Here is an 18,146-nt window from a genome sequence, read left to right on the forward strand (position 1 = left end):
CACGGTCCCCAAGGGAGGTGAGCAGGGCAGGCCCGGGGATGGCAGCTGGGAGCAGCCGAGAGTCCAGGCAAGCTTGTAGCAATAAGACAGGGACAAGGCTGAGCAGAGAAGTCAATCTGCAGTTCAGGTGATGGCAACCTAGGCAAGACACAGTCTAGCAATAGCTAGACAGGTCTGCAGGGATGAGGCAGGTCTAAGATGAAGCTAGATGTGAGCCAGGCTCCACAGGAACAGGGTCTATAGCCAGGCATAGCTGTGGCTGAGCCAGAGACCAGCACCTACTACAACACCACTCAAAGAGAGACTGAACCCTCAGGCTGAAGCTTAAATGGGGCTCCTGGGTCCATGGGCAGAGGGTGTGGGTGGAGGCCACAGGTGAGACTGATCAGGGCCATTAAGGTTTACCAGGTCTTAATCAGGCTTTAATTAGGCCCCTCTGGGCCCTGATAGGGAATTTAAAAAGAACCAGGGTTCCCCCCTGTATGTCTGAATGATCTGTGTAGCGTTCCAACAGCAGAAAGGAAACAGCTGTGATGGTGATGGCCTTAGGGAAAGGTGTGTCCTCTTCCTTTCCCGGGGCTGTTTCGGTCCTAGTGTATAAGAGGTTACAAGCAACGTTTATGTTCCTTGTATTGGATGTAGATGATCTGGGTAGAATTATAAAACTAAAAGGGAAGCAGCTGCAAGGGTGATAACTCCAGGGGGGAAAGGTGGGTCCTCTTCCTCTTATATTCTGGAAGCTAGAAATGCTTTTTACGTGTTCTGAAAGTTGTGATGTTCCTTGCTCTGTGTGAGTAAACAAACCCAGAGAAAAGGGTTTAGAATGGACACTAGGGATTTATTTTATCTTCTCTAAATACCTTCTGAATCACTCAGCAGCTAATTTGGCTGTTTTCAAGTAGGATTGGTGTCTCCTAAACAAAGGCCTGGCCTTCTAAAAAGGGAATTGCTTCTACTTGGGTTTAGGATCAGCCTCTGGGAGTTCTCTGAATCATAACAACAGGAGAGGTAAACACAGAGAAGTTACAGGAATAGGCCCATATCTAGAGAACAGATCTGCATGGTCTTGTTCTCAGTGCTGCTGAGGGACAACTCCCACCAGCTTCTCTGAAGGGATAGATAATGTAATTTCTAAGTGTCATTTTGAGCTATTCTTTTGAGGCTGGGACCTACTGAGCCTTCCAGCATCTATTTCAGCATAAAGGGCTCTTAATGCTCCCATCCATCGTTGTTAATTACATTAGTAATTAGGGACCAACCAAGCTGCAGGCCCTGCTGTTTTGGGTATTGGACAGCTGAAAGTAATAACGTACAGGGTAGTCCCTGTCTTGGAGAGCTGCAGGGTAAATAATAAGACAGGAATAATAAAGATAGGAAAAGGTCCTCTTCCAGAAATATCCAGAAATAATTTTATTTAGTATTTGTCTTGAGTCTCTGTCCACACAAATTTTAATAACTTTCCATAGGTTGTGGCATGGTTGATTCTAATGTACCATCATAATACAAAACTTGCATTTCTGGCCTTTATCTTTCTGTAACCGGTTAAGTGGTTTTATCTTTCAGTGTGGACAGGTTTCCCTGCCCTTGCTGGTGTAACAGGTTTGCCTTGTTCCCCTCCCAGCTCTTTGTGCAAAAGGAAATTCCACAGCAAATTTACCTCAGATTATACTAGTGCTGCTTTCTGTTTGGTCCCTGTACATTCTTTTTTCTCAAGTATTTATGGGTTAAGCTCTCAAAAAGTTGTGATGCAACCGTGTTGTCCTCTTTTGCAATGCGTTCTGGATGGACGTAGGTCTAAGGACAGCGGGCTTTGGTGCCCCTTCCCTGAGAGCCTGTGAAAGTACAAACCCTTGGAAGATTGTGGTTGTGCTTTAGGCATCATGGCAGGCTCAGATATTTAAATATGTTGGCAGTAGCAGGAAGAAGTATTCTCTAAAATGAGTTGAACAGCATGTCTCTGAGTTGTTATGAAGTCAGTCCTTAAAAGTAGTAACTTCTAATGATAAACAAAAGTGTTGCCTGTTCTCTGCCTCTTTTCAAAGACAGCTGTGTGAGGAGCAGCATTCTACTCTTATGTTCAAATCAATTGAACTAGGATAAAAATAAATGCAATTCAGTTATTAACGTAACACATATCTTCGTTGTTGTTCTAAATGTTGGAATTGCTTAATAAGGTATTCTTTTCTTGTCCTTTCTCACGTAGGGGAATATCCAGGCGTCAGTGAAAGAAGTGCATTAATCTGAAGGAGGTAATACTTGTTGTAGCAGCTGGTCAATTTATATCTTCTGACATCAAAAGGATCCCCACCTTCTATAAGCAGATACCTTTTTCCTCAGGTGAATAAATGTGCTTCCCTTTTGTTTTCCCGCCATGTAAATCTTTCATGAACAGATGCTGCGATAAATATAAAATATCAGTCTAAACCTCTTTTTACATTTCTTGTCGCTGAAAACCAGAGACGTAAAATCAGATTAAGTGATGCAGCTCAAATAAATGCTGTTACAGAGGAGGATGAGCACAAAATAAACCTTATTTCTCTGGCAAGGAAACGGGCCATTTTCTGCAAGGCCTGCGTAATTGCTACAATAACCCACATTTATGCAAAGGCAGATAATTTGGTTATTTTCCTGCTTGCTTGTTGAGCGTGTTGGTGACAGATGGCAGGCTTAATATTCCCGGATTTGGGTTATTTTGGGGGTATGTGTGTATATACATATTTGGGTAGCTGAGTTTGGAGAAGTCAGCCCTTGCTTTAAGGGTGTGGGTTTCCTTCTTCTCTAGGGCGGTTTTCCCCCTTCCAAATGATCAAAACAGAAACATTTCCTTAAAAAAAACCCACACTCCCACTCGCTCGGGGAGAGGGCGGCAGGAAAGGGGGAAGCGACACCTGAGGCCGGGCCGGGCGGGGATCACCACCACGGCTGCCCTCCGGGCGGGGAGCGCCCGCTTCACCCGGCCGGGTGCTCCGCTCCCTGCTTCAAAGCGGGGCGGGCTGAGAGCTGCCTGCCGCGCCGCGTTCCCGTACGGGGACCCCGGGGGTCCGGGCCGGGGCAGGGGCCGGGCGGCGGCGCGGTGCCGCTGCTGCCACCTGGGATCGGGGACGCGCTGACCGGAGGCCGCGCCTGCGCGGTGCGCGCCTCGCCCGCTCTCCCCCCCCGCCCGCTCCTCCCGGGCCGCGCCTGCGCAGGGCGCCGGAGCTGTCAATCGCCCCCCCCCGCCCCGCTCCGCCACCGCCTCCCCGCGCGGCGCCGCTCGGGCCATTTTGCGGCGCGATGAGGCGGGAGCGGCGGTGAGCAGCGGCGGTGAGCAGCGCCCGGCCCCGTCCTGCGCCTCTCCGCGCCCCCCGCCTCGCCGGGGCCCGGCCCTCCGTGCGCGGGGAGCGAAGGGGAAGGAAGCCCAGCCAGGAGACAGAGAGACCCCCAGCGTCCCCCGCCCGCCCTTCAGTGCCGGCCCTCGGCGGCGCGGCGGAGCCATGAGCTGGGGCACGGAGCTGTGGGTGAGTGAGGGAGGGCATGAGGGGGGGAGCGGAGTCGCCGTTGCGGCGGTTACTGCGGTTACTGCGGTTAGCGCGGAGAGCCGCGCCCGCCCCGTGTCATAACGGTCCGTGCGGAGGGGCCGACGCCGGCCCCGCTGCGGTGCGGGGCGGTGCGGGGGGCCGGGGCTCGGCTGCGCGGGGCACCGCGGGGGAGGCCCGGCCCGGGGCTGCTCTCTCCGGGGGCGGGGGTCTCTCCTTTCTAGAAACTTTAACGTGCAGCCTCCGCAGGGAAATCCCAGCGGAGACTTGTTAGTTTTACTTATTTCCTTCAGTAAAATTGAAAAAAAAAAAATGCTCAACGGCACAAAAAGCAGCGGCGGCTCTAGAGCAGAGGGAGGCGTTCAAGCAAGGACTGGGAGGGGGTTTGCGTGTGGCTTCTGCAAGAGCTTGGAGGAGAGGCTCCGAGGTGGATTTATGTACAAGGGGGTCCAATTTCAGGAGAGGGAGCTACAGGTAAGAAAAGCCAGATGCTAAAATTTCCTTTCGCTGTTGTTCAGGGTTTTCTCTCCGCGCTTGTTTCGAAGGAAGGACGGAGGTTTTTATTGTAAGAGTTTTCTGTTGTGTGTAAATCAGAACGTTTTAATGGTGGGGAGGGTTTCAATGTATAAAGCTCCTTGATTGTTTTTGAAGTGAACCTGGAAAGTGGGGAGTATAAATGCATTTGGTTTACATTACTAGAAAATATAGAACTGTTAAAAAGAATGAAAAGTGGGTAATAGCGATTTGAAATGATCCCTTGCTCATCTGAGAAAATAAGGGTAGGCAGATAAAAGAAAGGCAAAAGAGATATACATATTCAATCACAAAGAGGACGTGATGCAGCCATGTTTGGCAGCGTGGTGGTGGAGCATGGAGCAAAACCTGTTATTGAGGGCTTGTAATAGTGGACAGGGGACTGTGCAAGCAGTTTTTAATTTAATTATGGGACATAAAAGATCTTTGGACAAATCTCTGCTCAGGAGGGGGGGGGAGAGGAAAACGGAAATAGTATTTTGAATGGAGAAGTCAAGAATGAGTGGCAGACGGTCATCTGGATTGCAAAGCACTGCAGGATTTCGCTCCTGTGTTCATCTCTTTGTGGCTAGTAACCAGTGCAAGTTAAGATGTAAACGTATTTAAGCTTTTAAACTGTCTCTGTGTAGAAATGGTTATTTTAGATGTGCTAATTGCTGTCCTTTCTGGATGCATTACTGGCCTGTTCTGACAGTTAAGCAAGCATCCCGTTTTGCAGTGACGTTGTAGTCATGTTAGAGCTAGATCTGGTTAGAACGAGACAGTAAATTAGGGAGCAAGTGCATACTGAGGTTATTGTGGTATGTTTGTATATTGCAAAGAAAGAGAGGTGGTACAGAATGCTGAAATATTGTCGTGATGCTATATTGATTCGTCGGTATTTAAACAGCTCTGCTGCATGGGAGTGTTTATGGGAAGATCTGCAGTTGCTTTCTTCTTCTGCATCTTGGATGCTTTGAGGGGAGACGAAATAGTTTGAGTGGAATTAAACTAAGAGACAGTGTAACAATTTTGACACAGGAAAATACATTCTGAATTCTTAAGATGGACTTAGTTATTTTTGCATTCTTGAAAGTGCGATACCGAGATGTTTCTGCACAAGAACAGTAGTATAGTGCTTCTAAATAGTTGTTTCTGGTTTATGTAATCTTTGCAGGTGTGTATGCAGTCAACTGTTACAGAAGACAAGCATATACAAACTGCTTTTGTACCATTTTTTCCCTTTAAAATTTTATTGGTGAAATTATTGTCTTTAGCAGCATCAAAGTGTTATTTTTCAATGTAGTACTTTGATAAGCATAGCAGGTTATTGAGGAAAAGGGTTGGACCACCAGATTAAATAATTCTCGGTACAAAATTGGCAGGAGTTGCTTTATTTTCAGTTGGGCAGAGCTTTGAATACACGTCGGTGTCCAGTGCTCTGGGTATTTAGGCCAAAACACTGATTTCTCTCACCATGTTCTTCCTGTCACTGGGAAAGGAAGCCCCACTAACAACCTGTATTTAATATATGCTGCCTCCTTTTGTTGATCATGGCATGCTTGTTTTTAAAACAAAATTAAATTTCTGTTTACCTTAGAACTTAGTATTTGTTTTAACAAGTCAGGGAATGGGTATTTAGGAACAGGTGGTGTAAGCAACAAATGCCTGTTTTGTGATGTGACTGGTATATCATTTGATGGACTGAAAGCTGAGGCAGTAACAAGTGTTTCCAATTGTGGTTTAGAAATTTGAAATTTGCTACAAAGATCGGTGTTGTTTGATCAGGCTTGCCTTGTGCCCTGTGCGGCTGATGTGCTCATCTGCCAGACTGGATGCGTGTTCATGATTCCTCCCTTTAAATGTAGCAAAGGGGAAGTAAAACTGAGCTTGCTCTTTAAAACATGTAGAATGTTAATGTGCATGGATTTATGTAGAATTTCTGTTCATTCCTGGAGGAAAAAAAGCTGCTTGCAGAAAGCCTCATACTTCAGAAGCAATAAAATCCCTTCGGCAACACGTAAGTTATTCTCAAGACAGACTTTTAGCCTTGTGCTGTGATGTGAGTGTATTCTGTGCCTCTTGCTTGCAAGTCCTATTGCAAGGTTCCTATTGATGTTTCCCTTGAATCTAGATTTCTGAGTTTCATCTTAAGATTGGCCCTGTGAGTGTAAATGGGCCCATAACCAGCAGAATTATTAGAGGTACTAATTCAGCATTTATATCCTGTATGAGGCTAAATGCTCGGGATAAGGAGATCTGTGGCCTCCAAGCAATCCAGCATTACAGAGCAAAACCTGAAGGTCTCCTGTCACCGTTGGTGTGAGTTTCCTGTGTGTAATCACGCTGTACAGGGTGGCAGCGGCCGCTCTGCATGCTGTGCTGTTTGTCAACGTATCCAACCCCTGCAGAAGTCCTTCTGCCCGTTATACTTGAAACATCCAGGAGCTGGAGGAAGAAGTGGTGGGTAAAGGACAAAGTACAGTCACAGACCAAACCATTTTGTTTTTCACCCCCGTTCAAGAGTAACGTTAAGGACTAACAGCTAGGGGAGTATAGCAGATACTTATTTCATGTCTGATTCTTGAAAGTGACAATGTTTTCTAAATACTTAGCTAATGCAAGTAGTAAGTGAAGATTATGTGTACAGGCCCAACTTGTACCTTCAGTCAACTACCCTTTGGGGACAATAGCCTGTAAAAGCATACTCGGATCTCTTTCACCCTTTTCCTCTCTTGGATAATGGGGAAGAACACAGAGCATGGCACATACAGCTGTTCTGAAGGGTGCTTTGGCTGGTAAAATGCTACTGTGTGCTATGTTTCCCACCAGTGTCCTTTTGTGTGGTAGCAATCACATAGCAAACGGAGCTAAAACTAACCTCAGCGCTTTGGTCCTTGTCTTTGGAGTGGAAAAAGCTGTGGCTGCATGGTTGGTATATTGAAGGGAAGGAGCTTTCTTGATGATGAGTTTTGGTACAGTATGTAGTTTGGGGGAGCTGCATGCAAATTTGTGGTTAAGTGGTCCAGGAAAAACTGTTTCATCAGAACGCTGTCACACAGCAAGGCAAGTGCAAGTGGATTAAATGTGGGAAGATTTATCTTTTTGTTATGAATGTTTCAGAGGTGCAGACGCTGTGGGTTTGTTGTTGGGGTTTTTTCCATGTTCAATGTAAAGTTTAAAAAAAGACTGGGGAGGAAGGTGATTTAATAAAATTTTTCTTTGACCTTTGTGGAAATCTGGGTGTCTGCTAACAGCTGTCACTGTCCTTTCAACCTGTGAGAAGGTGAATATTCTGTATTTGCAAAGGACTTAATTTGCTGTCCAAGGAGCTCTGTTGGTCAATTCCTCGTGTGACTGATACTTTGGGGACTGCGCCTTTTGTTTGTAGAGTGTTCCAGTAAGCTTTAGTATGAAAAAATACCATTTGTGAATATGGTTATTTTTGCCTTACAAAGTTCATTCCACTTACAAATGTGAATTGCCATTAAACTTTTTATGGTTTAGAAAACTATTCTTTTCAGTAGTAGTAATTTCTTAATTCACAGTGTTAAAGCAAGTGGGATTCTTGTAGACCGTGTTCTCTTAACTACATCCTCATTGTCAGAGGATGAAACATAGGTACAACTCAGAACTTGAAGGCCCCATTTGCTATCTGTAACTGATAAATCCTTTCCTCTTTCAGTGCTTGTGACTATTTCATCAGCAAAATTTGTGTTTAAACAGCTGTGATCTCGCATTTCTTGAATTTGCTTCAGTGAAGTTCTTCAATAGTAGTTATAATGTTTGGGTGTTGCATATAGTGGTGACTCACATTCCGAAACCGTCTGGAGTACCTGGGTGATTTTCGACCTTGGTGGCATTTCATAGTGGTGTCATCAGGGCGCAGTAGTCAAATGTGATCTTCAATGAAGGCTCTTGTTCCCTATAAGAGGATCCGTGGAGCTGGATCTAGGTTTCATGTATTGATTGTTTTTTTTTAAGCCAACACCTACTTTTATTGTATGCACCACTATAGGTAATTGCATACAGTAGAAATATGTGTGTGTGTCATCCCACCCATCCCATTCTCACATCCCCTACCCCCCTGCCTATTTTTTGCTTTTGGGTGTTAACTGTTACTCTCCAGGACTGAAAGGAAAAGGAGCTGGTTTCTGATGGGACAAGGACACAGATTAGAAGTATTCAGTCTTTCTTGCAGGCTAAATCACAAGTTAACAACTCCGATTATGAGTTGATAGTTTCCATTGTATGAGGTAATGGGCCTAGCCTTCAAAGGTGGGTGGATGAATTGTTTGCAGTTTAGAAGATCTTCTTCTGTAGTGACAGCAAATGGCTTCTGAATAGTGTGTTTTGTTTTAAATTGGCTGTGAATTGTTGCAACTTATTTGGCATCATTCAGACAACTCCTAGAGGCGGAGTTTTGCATCCCTGACCCCCTTCTCTTTGTGTTTAGTAGAAACTTGGTTTCTATTTAGTAACATGTTAAAACTTCTGTATATTTCAGAGACGCTCGAATTTACCCACAAAAATATACTCATAGAGTAAGACACCCTATAAGCCAGTACAGGAGAGGTTGGAAAAAAAGCTGAGGTCAGGAATAAATTCACCATATTTATAATTTTGGCTTCGTTATTCTAAGGCTCGTAGTAAAAGTTGTGTACAGAGTGCTGGAGATGAGCACTTCAAAGCAAAATAACACATTTCATTAGCTAAGTATTCTTCATAGTTATTTGGACAGTTTTGAGGTAGCAGAATTGTCTGACATTAATATCTCCTTATTTCACAGTGGATCACTCACTGTTTTAAGTGGTCAGCCTGTATATGCAGATTACTGAGTGAGAAATTGTTTATAGACGTTGAATCATTGCACAGTATCTTAATGCTGCAGTGCACACCTTGGTGCCTTTGCCCAGCACAGGATGGTAGTTCAGGCTGCTGCAGCCTGTAAGTATGTGCATTTCAAAACTAGTGCTCGTGTAGTCCTTTTCATTAGTTTAAAAGTAGTTGATTTTTAAACTTTAAGATGATGTGTTGTGTGGGAGCTCCCCTTCTCCTTGCTGGAGCTGGGTGGTAGGAGAACGGGGTTACGTGTGAGGTCCCTGCGTATACCCCTTGGTACTTCCAGGCACTAGGAGTAGAAAGACTCCCTTCTGGTACCTGAAGGAGTTGCTGGGTCTTTAATGCATGAATGTCTGAGTAATTCCGTTTACAATTCTGCTTTGCTTTAAGAAAGAGGATTTCTATAATATTGTCATCGACCTATTCTCGTATTTCCTACCTATTCATTAGAGACTGGGGGATTTACGGTCTTTCAGTGTGAGTCAAGACTGAAGAATATCTTTTTTTTTTTTCCTTTCAGTCACAGACTCTTCCCATTTGTATTGTGGCTGCTTGAGATCCCCCGCTTCCTTGAGCCATATGGGAAGGCAGTTAAACATGAGATGATGTTTTTCTGGACTCTTTTCATCTCATTAGTGTTACTCATGTTGTGAAACATTCTTTTAAAGCAGAATTTCAAAAGCCATACTCCACATGAAGAGTAGGAGCCATTGCTGCACTGCAACATAATAACATGCTTTACATTATTGACTTTGTTGATTGCTGGAAAGGTAACCTGCTAATGAATTTTTGGGAATTCACTTTCATTCTGTTTGAAATAATGTTTCTGAGATTGGTTATACATTGAATCCAATCCAGACATCAAAATCCAATGCTCTGTTGAGAGTTTCCTTAGTGTTCATATAAATATTTTAAAATAACTTCCCCCTTCAGTATAATTGTATGCTTTTCAGACGAAACTTCTCTTCCTCCTTCCACCCCTAGAAACTCTGCTTTTCTATTTCACTCTTTTTTTAAACAATAAGCTGGTGAAAATAATGAGAGGAAAAACAGTCTCTTGGCGTATTGCAGGCTTTATCCCTCTTTTCAGTCAATAGCTTTGGCTCTAAAATACAAAACAGGGGAAAAAGTAATATGTATATTGTATGTATGCACATACGTATGTACAGGAAATGATGGGTTTAGTCTTTCTTCTCAAGCAGGTGTGGTGGGGTGATTTGGATCCCTTTGGAATTTTTACATGATTGTTTTGCCTCTGAGTTGTCTGGATAATCTTATTAACCTGGTCAATAATTTATTTTGGCTCAGTTTATTAAGAATGGTTTCTTGGCATTATTAAATAAAATATTTCTTTTTGCATCTAAAAATGGAAAAACTGTAGATGGGGTTTCTAGATTACTTACAGCACAGAGCAGTGGAGTTAGTGCAAGAATGAAACGTTGATTGCCTGGTGTTCATTGCTGGTCACTGAAGCAGACATGCATGTTGTAAAGCATGTAAAGAAGAACTTCTGTTGCAGTATTGTCCTTAATTTATTTGGGGAAGAGTCAACCTAATTGGAAAAACAACCAAAAGAACAACAACGATCCCCCCAGACACCCTCAGAAACCCAGTAAAGCAATAAAACTTGAACTGGAGTCTCTGAGGAGTTAATGCCAGGTTTAGAAAGATGGTCCCCAATGAGCTACCAAGTCATCCAGATAGTCCTTAATCCCAGGGAAATTCCATAGTGGATTATCATTCTTGTTGTAGCTGAAATAACATAGGTTTCTTATGTTAAATGTGTCGCTTGGCCGTCTCTTGTTCAGTATTTTTCACATGCTTCTGCTTGATACTTAAAAAGGTTTTAAAGCAAATCCTTGAATTCTACCCTTCTAGTGGGGCGAGCATGAGTGCTGCCAGAGGCAGTTATGTATGTGAAGGGGAAGGGTAGCCTGGAGTGTTTACACTGACTCCTCTGTGAACAGCAGGTACCATTGCTCTCATACATTTTTCATTCTATAGTTCAAAAATTTTACTTTCATAGGACTGAGTCTGTGGATATGTAGATAAAGGAGTATTACCTATGTGACAGGAGAATGTTTGTCTTCCAGAGTGTCCTGGTTTTGCAGGGATAAAATTTATAGAATCACTTTTCTGTTACGTTTTGTTTCAGTCTGTGGCCAGCTGTGGGCTGGTGATCAGGGCCATGAGCAGTTAAATCCAGGGCAGCTGCCCCAGGCTGGCCCACAGGTGTGTGCTGTAACATTAACGACACCTTCACTATAAATGGGAAAGCTGGATGGGGATGGGGAGGGCTTTTTGCTCCTCTCTCCTCTCTCTTTTTCTCCTTCTCCTCAACAGTTGCTATCCCTGGAGGGACTTGCCACCAGTCTATGAACTAAGTATAATTTTGTGTCTTTTGTATTGGTATAGATATTGGTTTTCTTATTTTGTTAAATCTGTTTAAATTTCAATCCACGAGTCTCATCCTTTTCCCAATTCCCTCTCTTGGTTGGGGAGAGGAGAGTGGGTGATAGAAAAACTGGTTATTTTTTAGCCCTGGGTGTGGGCTAAACAGAGACACAGATATTGAGAATACTGCTTTTTGCAAACTGGATTCCTGGAGATTTTGATGTTCAGCTTCGATTAACTCTGAGAAATTGCTTATTGGGTGCCTTGGACAGTTTTCTTAGTCTAGGATATAGGCTGAGACAGAGCTGGTAGCTCTTCTTATTATGAAGGTATTTAACACTTTCTGTTGAAGTCGCTTGTTTTCTGCTTATTTTTTTTTCCCAAATTGGCATATTCAGACCGTAGTTTTCTTTTTTCTGTGCCTGCCTCACATTTTTGTGTTTCGCATTAGTCAGGATTATTCAGTTGTTACCAGGGCTGGTGTCTTGCACATACAAAACACGATGCTTCTTTGGTTTTGGAAAGCAGTAGAGCTCCCATTTGTTGGAGCAAGGTTTTGAAATTTGGCAGACCGTAGCTGTTGAACAGGGCTGTGCCTTCTGTTGTTCTGGAGAAAATCTGCCCAAATTAGGCAAACTTGTAAGTCTTTGGAAAAATACCACTTTGTAAGTACTCGATGAAGATGTTAGTGCTGAAGTCTTCAGAAATTCCACTGTGTGCTGAGTACGTTTGGGCCTTGGAGGGCTTTTTGTGGGACAAGATGATGCAGTCACCCACAGGATAATTGAACATGCCTCAGTCTGGTCCCTGCGAGAGTGCAGCCAGACTTTCCATGCCATGGCTGCTGAAGGCCAGGGTGGAGTCTGGCCGCCTCCTCTGCTCTCCAACTCCTTTATTGGCACAAGGTGGTGTGGAGGAGAAAGCTGGCTGGAGCACAGTCCTGCATGATTAGGGTCTGGGCTGTATTAAGGGAGGTTAATGTGGGTCAGTGAGTTGGGAGAAAGTGGACTACAGCTAGGAGGGAAAGGGGTTGAAAGGCATGGCTGCACCGAGTCACGCTAGAGGTCCATCTGGCCACTTACACTTCCTTGATGGTAGAAAACTGGTTCTTCTCTTGTTATGGCCTGGTTCTTCTCTTGTTATACTCACTGGAGGGTGAAGGAATGGGGGAAGAGATGCTGTGGTCAGAGAGGAACGTAGCTGATTCAAGAGACCAAATGTGGTGGGGAAGAAGTAGAGATCAGACTAGGATCTAGTTACAGAAACTTGGAGCTGCTTGTCTAAGAGCCATTCCTGTGATTGGAGTGCCAAGGATGATGGGAACGGGGTTGTTTGAGGAGAGACAATTCAAAGTGGCAGTTCTGATAGTGAACTTGGGGAGGATGAGAGAACTGGGACTAACTGGGCAAAGGAAACAGCAGAAATGAGCTCAGGAGGAAAAAGGGAGTTTAAACAAAGGCGGCAAGGAACCAGTGACAAGGAAGCAGCTTGGCTAAAGAGCATGTGGGGAGAGCAGGGTTGGACTTTGGGTGGGACAGGGAGGATCGTGACTTGCTGTCAGACAGGATGTGTGATGGGATTAGTGTGTTAGGAACAGCAAGTCAAGAATTTGATGGGATCAAGAGAAAGGGTAGTGGGTGCACAAGGGGAAGGAGGAAGCATGGGGCAAAGGATGAGGGTTAGATAAGAAACAAAACAGTAGTGAAGGCACCTAGCAGTCCTCTTTTGCATGCTTGGCTTTGTAGCATTGCTCTCTTCACGTGGCTTTTTCCATGTAATATTTAAGTAGAGTTGACTTACTGGTTTGAATGTATGTACATTGATTTCTGTGGCTGCATTTTGCATCTTTACTCACTGTGGAAGAATATTTGATCACATCCCCAAATGAGAGCTTTATCCAGAAGTGTGTGCACTGCTGTTTCTCATCCACTCATTCTGTGTGGAAAGCTTTGAGGAATTGTTTAGCAAATAGGTTTAAAATGCATTTAGAAAATATGTTTCACTCTGCATTATGCTTTCTCTTATGCAGAGATAAATGCTTTAACATGTTTATCTTGTATTTACAAAAGGAAAAAATGATTGGCACGCAGCAGTGAGTGAATGGAAGTGTGTTTTCTCAAACAAATGAGGAAGGGAAATATTTCTTGCCCTCTTGAGGGCTGTTGATCTGTCAAATGTGGGTCTTACAGGAGTGGCATTCATTAAGAATGTGTAACTAAGGTTTTGCTGTAGTAAAAGAAAAACTGGCAGTGGATGAACCAGGAGAGCTGTGATAGAGCGCTACATAAATATTTTTTCACCTCTCTGTCCCAAGTATAACAGTCTGAGAGACTTTTGCTCTTGTGTTGTCACTGGGAAAGCCTTAAATAAAGGGTGAGAGGGTTGTATATGCTGGTCAAGAGCCTTTATTTCCTTACAACTCTTTAGAGTTGTGAAACATCTGTGTTTCACCGAGGATGCTTTTTGGCATGTGTTTGTAACTTAGCATGTCAAAGGTGAAAAACTGTAGCACAGCTTTACTTCAGTTTTTGGTGTGCAAAAAAAACCTCTGAGCAAACTTTTCAGTAGTGTATATATTGGTTAGAAGTTTCTTTGCTACTTTGCTCAAAGACACTGTCACCAGCTGATCAGAAAGGCTACATTCTCCCCAAGGACAGCCTACCCACGGCGATCAAGGCATTCAATGCTTATTGTTGCATGCCTTACCTGAAAACCAAAATTGGAGGCTGAGCAAATGCACCAGCCTATCCTTTAGGTAATGAGAATGGGTATCACATGACATGTGTGACTGTTCCTATTTAAATCAGTGCCCTGGGGATTTACAGCCTTATTTTTGGAATGGAGGGGGATAGCTAGGTTCCAACTCTATTTAAAGACAAAATAATGTTTCTCTGGCTGTGCGGCTGCATGCAGTCCTCTGAGATGCAACGAAGTAGCCCAGGAAACAGCCCTGGAAGGGTGGAAGCATGCATCCATTCCTAGTATAGTGTATGAACTGTGGGCACCTCTGCCCCTCCTCTTCTGGAGAGTTGTGGGCTGTTTTTTCTTTTGCATTGTGGCCTTTGCTCTGATTCTTGTCTGCATCACCCTTATACTTGTATTATGTATAAAATTGTTGAAAACTCCTTTTCCAGAGGTTCGGTATGACTGACATGAAACTATCTTGCAATAGGAAAGCTGTAATTGTTGGAAGACAATTTTTGCAAGGAATGTGCTGTTGTGAAACGCATGCACCTAAAGTAGGCATCTTTGGAGACAGAGATCTTTATAGTTGTGATGCTCTTTGAAAATACTTGAACAGAAGCTTGCGTATCATAGTGCCAACACTGAATGTTTGTGGGACCGTGTTGAATTTTTCCAGCTAACAAAAGCCTTCGCTGAGCTGAACAATACAAATACAAATATTTCACTTGGTTATTAGTTGAGTTGCGGTACTTGATGGTTAGGAACAGCATGACCAATTAGCACACTCCATTCACACAAAGGTCAGAAGACCTTTTCTTTTATATATGTGTGTTTTTCATGCATATGATTATAGAAATTTGTATTGACTTGAGTGTTGAATCTGTTGTTGGCTTGATACAGTTATCTTCTGTGGTTTGCTTGTGGGTTAATCTCTGGGAACAAAAAAATGTGGAATATTGACAGAGTAGTAAAGAGCTAGAATCCATGCTTCTTGAAGAGTTTTAACAAGTAAAGTATCAAAATAGTGGAAATTCAGAGCCTATTTTATAATTAGGATGCAAGAATTAAGTGCTGCTTTCTTTTTTCATGATGCATCGGAGCATGCAGTGTTTGGAAGTTGCTGGTCAGTGGAGCAATATTGATTTCCCTCTGGGGGCAAGGCATTCGTCTAACCTTCTCAGCAGGGGGTGAGACTGATTCCTTAATCAGAATAGCAACAATCCATCCTGAAGCTTCCTCAAGGTATTAGGGTTAAATTAAACAGTCTGGGACTAATGTGTAAGCCCTAATGCATTTCAAGAGGCTTTCTTGGATAAGGAGAATTTTGAAAATAATCAGAAGATGAACCCAAAACTAAAAGAAAAAAGCCCCAGGCACAAATCGCCCTTAAAAGAGGAGACTATAATAAATTTCCTTTGTGTGGTCCAGTGCTTAATGCTCAGATTCTCTTAGGGAAGAAAAGAAAAAATGCATGAACTATAGGGCTCTATTCATGGCATTGCATTTGTAACTGGTTTTCTCTCCTTTGTTTATGTGTTCCATAGCTGTTCTAAAAATAGGTATGGTCACAAATATTATGTTAGAATTAAGCATCTTAAAGCCAGGAAATACACCGTTTTTAAACAACAGTCACTACCGAGGAGATGTCAGTTCCTATGCATACTGTATTATGTCCTAATTTGCAAGATTTTAAGATTGTGTTTACTTGTGTGCATTTACAGAGTCTAAAATTACGCATTAATTTGTTAAGGATAAAAATGTCCTGGTTGCATTCAGCATTTCTGGAAATCCTTTCATTAACTTGAATGAGGAATGAAACATTATGACTGAGCTTTAGTCTGTATATTACATGCTCACAAGCAAGAATGTGTCAGTAACCTTGTTGAATGTGCTTATGATCATTATGAATGTCATTGTGTACAGGGGTACTCAAAAAAAAATGGGGTAGACCACATGCCATTTCTTCAGTCTTGCTCTTAGTAACTTTGTCTCGTTCTACCTGTCTGCACACCAACTCAGGTAAGCAGTAATTTTCCTTTTACAGAATATTGGGATCCTTCCATAGGAGAACACATATATCCAGAAAGCCTGAGGATTTTATAAAAGCTGGAATGTTTTAAGGTGGCTCTTTGTTAATAATGTCTGTGAAGACATACTGAATGTCCCTGGTAGAAGTTGGCAGATGCTCTAATTTCAAAGACCGCCGACTTCAGAGATGCTCTGCCAAAGTATTCTATCATAACATAAACTTCTTTGGTCCTGCTGCTACATGGCCCACCAGTTTGTGTTAGCAGCCAAAGCTCCACTATATGGGGAGGTGCGTTTAAACTTTAGGGTCTGTGAAAAATAAGGTCTTTACTTTCGCTTTTTTTGGCTGAGCACAACAGCAGTTTCAAGTCAACCTTTGGACCAGGGTTGTAGCTTCCAAAGACTATTTTAAGTGAAAGGTATTATCATTATAACAACTGAAGAGCACCAAATGACCTCGTTGTCCTTGTGGGGAGGGGATGTTCTTGTCGAATTATGAGAAACTCCCTTTCTTTCCCTCACTCTCTATGTACATGGGTAAACATGCATTTGTTCTCCTCTTTCCTTCTCCTCTGTATCAGTCTGGTTCAGAGGCCAAGCTTGCTTTCCCTGCTTGGCAGATAAAGCATCTAGTAGATTCAAGTCAATATCCTCTTTCATATTTTTTAGATGATTCAACTGCTCATCAAGCAAATGGTCTATCCCTGTGTTATAAAATAGTTGGGGAGTCATGGGACGTTCAGGGAACTGTGCCCAGAAGCTCCAGTTGCTGTATGAAGATCAGTAGCTCTGATCCATCCAAGTCAAAGGTTGGACAGGAGGTTCCTGTTTGTTCTTCTTCAAACAAAGCCATTTCTTCTGTGTTTGAGTGCTCTTTAATCCAACAGACAAAGCTGCAGTAATGTAATGGATGAAAGCTGAAGTAAGCAAAGCATAGATATGAGGAAGAGTGAAAGGGGAAGAGGCTGGCACATTGTTACTTACTTTTAATAGTGTGAGTTGATACAGATTGCCAAGGGAGTGGTAGATGTTCTGTCAGAAGGAGCAGCTGTATATTGAGATTAGAGTCTCTAGATCCACCGTAAGCTTTGGGGATCCTTGGATGTGTTGTCCCAGCGGTCGCTTGGAATTGCTGCAGCGGTCACCCGTCAGCTGTGGGCTCTTCCTCTCGCAGAGTTTACAAAGATCTGAGCTCTCGTGTGTCAGTCCTGTGGAGAAGTTTCATCTGTGTGACTGCTGTGGATTGCTTGTGATGATATTGCTGGATGCTTATGATAGTGACTCATTCATTTTGAATATGATAGATGCTCTTTTTCTTGACATCGCTTTCTGGGTAAGCGATTCTGAGCATGAGCATTCTGAAGATTTATTTTTGGGTTGTCTTTTTTTTTTTTTTTTTTTCTTCCCTAAGACAGTTCCGTTTACCTAAGATTTGTATTTAAGTCCAGATTTGGAAGATTATATTGATCCTATATTTTGCATTCACATTAAAAAGCAAATGGAACAAGAAGTATCTCTTTTAGTCTTTGTTCCCAAGATAAAATGCTAATTACTGATGTATAAATGAGACAATATATGTTAACGTAACATCTGTATTTCGAAATACTTGATTTAAAGTTTGTAAACAATATGATTTTCTTCAGCCTACAAAGAAAGGTACAATGGAAGAGGAATTATAAAGGTGACAAGAAAGCAAAGATGTGAAAAGTCTATATACGTTTAGGGATTTTATCTGTAGTGAAATTTATTTTTACTTAAATTACAGCCTTTTAATTTTAGAGGGAGGATAAACTCATGAGATTTACTTTACTTTGCTGCCGCTATCACTTCTAACATGAAGGCCTTATGATAAGCTTCATCTTGCAAAGCACTTGCACTGGTGTAGAATGTTGCTTAGACTGGTTTTGTTATTTTAGAAATTATATATCTGTTATTTTAGAAATTGCTTATATTTTGTACCATTGTTCAACTAAACCACATTTTATAAAGACTGAATTTTTATTCTTCAGCCCTTACCCATATGAGTAATTACAATTATTTCAGTGCAGATAAGAGCTGAAGCCCTGGGCTTTTTGTTTTTGCATCCATTGTGTCTCTGCATTATGGGTCTTCAGCTTTTTTTTTGAGGTTAATAAGAAATTCAGATCATTGTGTTTAATTTAGTAATGC

The 18,146-nt window shown here is 42.7% G+C and overlaps 1 protein-coding gene across 15 annotated transcripts in view; it reads left to right on the forward strand.

The window, feature by feature from the left end:
- Positions 1-3,227: 3,227 nt before the first annotated feature.
- Positions 3,228-18,146, forward strand: part of FNBP1 (formin binding protein 1) — a 97,428-nt gene continuing 82,509 nt past the window's right edge. For all 15 annotated transcript variants that reach the window (XM_068414180.1, XM_068414177.1, XM_068414178.1 and 12 more), the window contains exon 1: positions 3,228-3,497. In XM_068414180.1, the coding sequence (XP_068270281.1) occupies positions 3,474-3,497 (24 nt within the window). In that variant the 5' untranslated portion in view covers positions 3,228-3,473. The remainder of the gene's footprint in view (positions 3,498-18,146) is intronic.

Source organism: Nyctibius grandis, chromosome 16 (assembly GCF_013368605.1).
Source record: "Nyctibius grandis isolate bNycGra1 chromosome 16, bNycGra1.pri, whole genome shotgun sequence".
In the NCBI taxonomy this organism is placed as follows: Eukaryota; Metazoa; Chordata; class Aves; order Nyctibiiformes; family Nyctibiidae; genus Nyctibius; species Nyctibius grandis.